This window comes from Aulonocara sp. 'chitande type north' Nkhata Bay, linkage group LG3 (assembly GCF_057382095.1).
Source record: "Aulonocara sp. 'chitande type north' Nkhata Bay isolate Kocher_YH1m ecotype deep benthic linkage group LG3, A_spYH_male_GT1.1, whole genome shotgun sequence".
NCBI lineage: Eukaryota > Metazoa > Chordata > Actinopteri > Cichliformes > Cichlidae > Aulonocara > Aulonocara sp. 'chitande type north' Nkhata Bay.
The window spans coordinates 9,885,465-9,891,509 of record NC_141346.1 but is presented as its reverse complement, the minus strand read 5'-3'; the positions used below and the strand labels follow the sequence as shown (position 1 = coordinate 9,891,509).

The window sequence follows — 6,045 nt, the reverse complement described above, 5'->3', positions numbered from 1 at the left end:
TCCAGCATGCTTTGAAACTGCACTCCATTGAAAGCGATGAACCAAATTTCTATCAGATAAGGTTTGGGACTGTTATGGTCTCATTCATGGCTGTTACAGTTATTAAACAGCAGAAGTAGAAACAGGACATAAACACTACAATGTTTTGTTCTCCCCCCTGACCTCCTCAAGCAGATCTCTGGCTCTCCTCACTTTCTTCTCCATCATTTGTGTAAGTCAGCAGAGGCTGCTGTCACATGAAACAGAACTATGGATCCTAATAAACTGCACACAGACAAAGCCTGTGCAGTGACGTCCACAGAAGGACAGAGTCTAAAGTGTTGAAAGAGACACTGCAAAACAAAGCAAGAGACTAGAGCCTGTCAGGAAAACTAGTGAGTGGACCTCTGATTAAAGACTTTCTACCAAACTACAACTGCAGCTGAACAAATGAGCTGTTGGTGGAACTTTACACTCTGAAATGTTGAAAGATTTAAAGGATGAGACAGCTCAGCACAGCATGTTATTAACTTCACACATGAAGTTGTTCAGTCCAGTCAGTCTTCAGTTTTGCAGCCACCGTCCACATCCTGCTTCTTTGACTGGTCGTCACGGTAACTCTGGACTTTCCTCCAACGAATCCTGAAGTCTGTCAGTCCTTCTGACAGCATGAGGCCTGACAGCTGGACAAAATGTGCAGATGATGAAAAACATGAAGCATAGTTTGAACTTGTGTCAAGTTTGTGTTGGTGACTGAACTGCTGACCTGCTGTGAAACCTGCTGCTGGATCTCTGTGCTGTGCATGTCTGCCTCTGACTGAAGCTTCATTTTCACCACTGTTTGCTTTGTCACTGCTAAAAATGAACCACATATAACAACACAAACATTAGTGTTTTACATGATGACAGGATCTTACAGTGTTTGCATTCTGGACCTCACCTGTGAAACAGAAAAAATAGACTCTGACACCACAGTTGAGATCACCCCATTTCCCTGAGATTAAATGAATTGCTCCACAGTATTCAACTGAATAGACGTTTCCAGGCTCAGAAGACAGCCAGTTAGTGAATGTGGAGGTTGTGTTGTCAGACCAGAAGGCCCAGGGATCCCTGTAGAGGCCAATCCACACATACTGAACCCCTGATCCATTCAAAGTGAGCGTGATGTTGGATTTCTCCTCTTTGCTTCTTATACTGGTCAGGTCTGTGTGGTATGTCCTGCAGTACGACTGAGCCGCTGACCAGGAGCGGCTCTCCTTCACTAAGATGTAACTTGTGTTTTTGGCTGTAAAAGATTAAAAGAAACAAAGAATTAAAAAAAAAAACATGTTGTGAATATCATGAAATTTTAGGGTAACTATGGCAACAAATCTTTTTTTCTACCATTGTAACACAGGAAAGGGTAAGAAGCTCCACAGGGTCTATCATCCATCTGTGTTTGTCCCTGAAGAGCCACACAGTATTCCTTTGCATTTGCACAGTCTGGTTGGCCGTTAGCCCAGATCAGAAATTCATGTGTACTGCCAACATAAAAAAGTTTTCCCTCCATGGACCACTTCCAGCTGTAACGATCATCATAGAGCCCTATCCAAACCCAGTCATTGATCCTTGGTGAAACTGAGAGAAGCAGTTGGTTGATGTCACTGTTGTAGATGGTGACCAAGTCAGTGAAGTGTTCTCTGCAGTAACTCTGAGCTTCAGCCCAGGTCATCAGCTGGTTCACAAAGTGGTATTCTCTGGAGTGGGGAGGAAGAGTGGAAAGTCCTCCTGAGAAAATGAAAAGATTTTATTGTGAAATATTTTCCCTTAAATTTTTACAAATATTTAAGTAATTTTATTTATTTATTTTTATAATGTTTGGTTTACCACATTTCTTGGTTCAAACTGTTTGAGGGAAGTGTTTTATTTCACATCACTGCACACCTTCAAACTTCAAACTTGTTTGAGTCCAAATGGAGGAAATGATAGCATATGAAAGAAAGTCCAACTGGTGAACGAGCTGTATTTTTAATTTTATTTATTTTTCTCTTCTCTGTAGTCAAACTGCAACAAGTATGTGTAGTGCAGCCATGTACAACTAATATAGTTCAACTAATAATACATGTATTACAACATTTTTGGAACATCATTTTAAAGGAGTGAGTACAAAATTAAATGTTTCTCAACTCTCAAATGACCTGAAGACAAAGATTGTTCACCATCATGGTTTAGGGGAAGGATACAGAAAGCTGTCTCAGAGATTTAAGCTGTCTGTTTCCACAGTTAGGAACATATTGAGAAAATGGAAGACCACAGGCTCAGTTCAAGTTAAGGCTCGAAGTGGCAGACCAAGAAAAATCTCGGAGAGACAGAAAGGACGAATGGTGAGAACAGTCAGAGTCAACCCACAGACCAGCACCAAAGACCTACAACATCATCTTGCAGCAGATGGAGTCACTGTGCATCGTTCAACCATTCGGCACACTTTATACAAGGAGTGAGAGTGATGCAGAGGAAGCCTTTCCTCCACCCACAGCACAAACAGAGCCGCTTGAGGTTTGCTAAAGCACATTTGGACAAGCCAGCTTCATTCTGGAATAAGATGCTGTGCCGGGGCTGGATATTTCAACAAGACAACAACCCGAAACACTGCTCAAAATCCAATAAGGCATTCATGCAGAGGAACAAGTACAACGTTCTGGAACGGCCATCTCAGTCCCAGACCTGAATATTATTGTAAACCCGTGGTGTGAGTTAAAGAGAGCTGTCCATGCTCAGAAGCCATCAAACCTGAATGAACAAGAGATGTTTTGTCAAGACGAATGATCCAAAATACCTTCAACCACAATTCAGACTCTCATTGGAACCTACAGGAAGCGTTTAGAGGCTGTAATTTCTGCAAAAGGTGGATCTACTAAATATTGATTTCATTTCTTTTTTTGTGGTGCCCAGATTAATGCACCTGCCTGGTTTTGTTTAAACAATTATTGCACACTTTCTGTAAATCCAATAAACTTCATTTCACTTCTCAAATATTACTGTGTGTCTCCTATATGATGTATTTAACTGACATTTTTTTATTGTAACAACCAACAATTTATACAGGAAAATAATGACCATTAACAAGGTTGCCCAAACTTTGCATCCCCTTTTGGCTCCTACCTCAAAGCACACTGTGTTCTGTTGATCTTATGTGCTGCACAATAATGTTTAATATTTAGTATTTACTGTCATATTCCCATATATCATTGTGATGTTGTTTATTCTATTACTCTTGTTCTCTTCTGCTTGTTTTCTTTTTTCTTTCTCAACAGGTGATCCAGGTGATCAATATATGCATTTTTTTTCCTCTGCTCATTCTGTTGGTTTTTGTTTTTCGACCCTTCTCCCCCGTCTCTCTTCTCAGCTGTTTTTCTTTCCCTCTTTCTTTCTCCCCTTCTTTCCCCTAGTCAAGTCTGTCCTGTATTCAGCAAGTGAAAATAAAATAAACAACAAAAGGTGAATCAAATGGACCATTACGGCAAGGCTGGGATGGTCAGTTTGGTAAAGTAAATCCGTTGGGCATCTTTCTTCGCCTTTAGACAATAATTCTGATGGCAAAAGAGCCAAACGGGACAGGCAAAAAAAAAAAAAAAAAAAGATGCTGAACGATAGGCTATAGGCTAATTGCTAACTAGAACAACAATACGTTGTTCACGTGGAACAGAAAGCGCAAGTACGGAAGACAAGGGGTTGTCACATGATTCGGAAGGCATTGTGGGCATTGTAGGCTCGGCATTTTGCCGTAACACGGGCAGAAATATTGCAGTTCAGTGCATTCGTTACTGAAATTTTTCGTGAAACGGGGTATTTGTAAGTCGGGGTTCCACTATACAGCAAAACTACTTACTCAGTTCAAAAGTTATAGTGCTTCTCCATACAATGGGTTTTGTTAAATAATATCATGGGTTTGTATTAACTTTAGCTTTAACTGAGCAGACCAGCAACATATTCCTCCCAAAAAGTTCAGCCATTTGTGTACATGGCCATATCACTAAAGGTTAACTTGACTTGACTTTAACCATCTCATGTCACTTACCTACCAACTACTCCTGGCCCTTTTTTTAATCAGTTCTGAATTCTTCAGTAAATCCTTCTTTTACATTTTAAAAGATTAGATTTCATTATAATGTCTGTACACCATAATAAGCATCGTATCAAAAAATGAAAAAACAAATCAAATTCCTGAAAATATCACACTATGTATAGTTTAAAAACTTAGCATATCTATCTGTCTATCACAGCTACTGCTGTGAACTCAGTCCACTATCTTAGTGAAGTGGCTGTGTTAGCTTGATAGCTGTTAGCTTATTAAGTATTGGTGCCAGTGAGAATTTGTTTGCTGGCATGTCAATAAAACTGACTTGGAAAACATAGAAATCTAAAGAAAATTAGCATACTTACTGTGATACAAATAATACTGGTAATGGTCAACGCTTTATAGCTGGTGTCCCTGGGCTTTCAATGAATCTCCACTCCCGCCCACTCATATTGCAAAGCAAACAACGGCAAAAAAAGTGGGCGAACCTCCATACATCACACAAAATTACCTCACAAGTTGAGTTTTTCTTGGAAGAAATACATTCAAAGCAAACAGCTAGTTGACTGTTTTTACAGCTAGCAGTTGATATAGGCTTTTTTTTAAATCATAAATTCACTACAGTAAATTCCTAATTTTTGTCATATATTTTTATAACAAACTTTATGTGATGTTTCAAAAAGAAATTTGTTAAACAGTGTGCATAATGTTAGTGCAAGAACCTGTGAGCAACTGATAATAGTCAAGGTCAATCTCAAAAAGACATAAAAAAAAAATCTATTTTATGTTTGTGGTCAAATTGACCCCACGAATCGAAACATTCTAAAGATGGCTGCAATATAACTGAGATAAATATGTGAAATTAAATGAAGTTTTTAAGTAGCGGGTATTTTTTAAGTTGTCTTAAACTTTTGATCAGGACTATATGCACCTTCATTCTCTGCAACACATCAGCCAGTGCTTTCCCTTTACAGTCATAGTCCCTACATTTAAAATCCCTACTCTTACACACCATACTGCCTTTACCTCCCTATATTTATACACCTTCCCCTATCCTCCTCCTTTGTCAAAGCCCAGCAGTTTGTAATGGCACTGAGCTTATCAACAGCACTGGTGCTGGGAAATGTTAACTCAGGGCGCTAACAATCCAGTATGGAAATGTACTTCTTATCCACATATTTGACTGTGACTTGATGTCAGGTGCCATTCCTGGTACAAGTCTTCTTATTTTATCTGGGCTTAGGACTGTCATGATACAGGATACATTGGCTGTTGTTAAAAACTGTAATCCACAGTAACTATTTAGTTTAATAGCTAAACTAAATAGTAACACAATTTAAAGTGAATGCAGGTATTGTGGTATAAGTAGGTAAAGATTTTCTCTCTGTCATTGTTGTAAATGTGTTAATAAATACATTTATTTTTAAAAAAAAACTTAACATGTAATCTGATTACCCAAATGACATTAATCTGTCTCAGTAAGTTTATAAACTATATTTCAATGTTTAATATTTTATATTACTGACCTGAGAGCATCAGGATGAGCACTAAACAGGTTTCTTCCATTCTTTGCTTCTGTAGAACAAATATAGTCGTCATGATTATTTTTGTCATTTTTTATCATTTAGAATCAGAATCAGAAAAGTGTTTGTCAGATATTGAGCAGATTTACAACATTAGGAAATTGCTGCGGTACTTAGTGGGAAACATACTATAAGACAAACACTTAGATAAAAAAAAAATATATGAAAAGTGCTAAGCAGATTGATATATACATTAATGCAGGTGATGATCGGTGCAAAAATGGAACAGATGCAGAGAACACAATACAGGTCATGTGTTTGTGGTGGGACCAGTCATATGGTTATTGTTCATGAGTCCAACAGCAGAGGGGAAGAAACTGTTCTTATGGCGAGAGGTTCGGGTCTGAATGGACCGGAGCCTCCTGCCTGAGGGGAGCAGGTCAAACAGACAGTGTCCAGGGTGGGAAGGGTCAGCTGTGTTCCGAG

At 38.8% G+C, this 6,045-nt stretch overlaps 1 protein-coding gene across 1 annotated transcript; it reads right to left on the bottom strand.

Moving 5' to 3' along the window:
• Positions 1-487: 487 nt before the first annotated feature.
• LOC147333879 (putative C-type lectin domain family 20 member A) lies at positions 488-5,635 on the bottom strand. Its single transcript, XM_086287298.1, has 5 exons — positions 5,563-5,635; positions 1,363-1,746; positions 920-1,264; positions 746-834; positions 488-662 (listed from the first exon to the last, which is right to left on the bottom strand). The coding sequence occupies exons 1-5, from the start codon at positions 5,633-5,635 to the stop codon at positions 537-539; spliced, it is 1,017 nt and encodes a 338-aa protein (XP_086143424.1). The 3' UTR covers positions 488-536.
• Between the last annotated feature and the right edge of the window lie 410 nt (positions 5,636-6,045).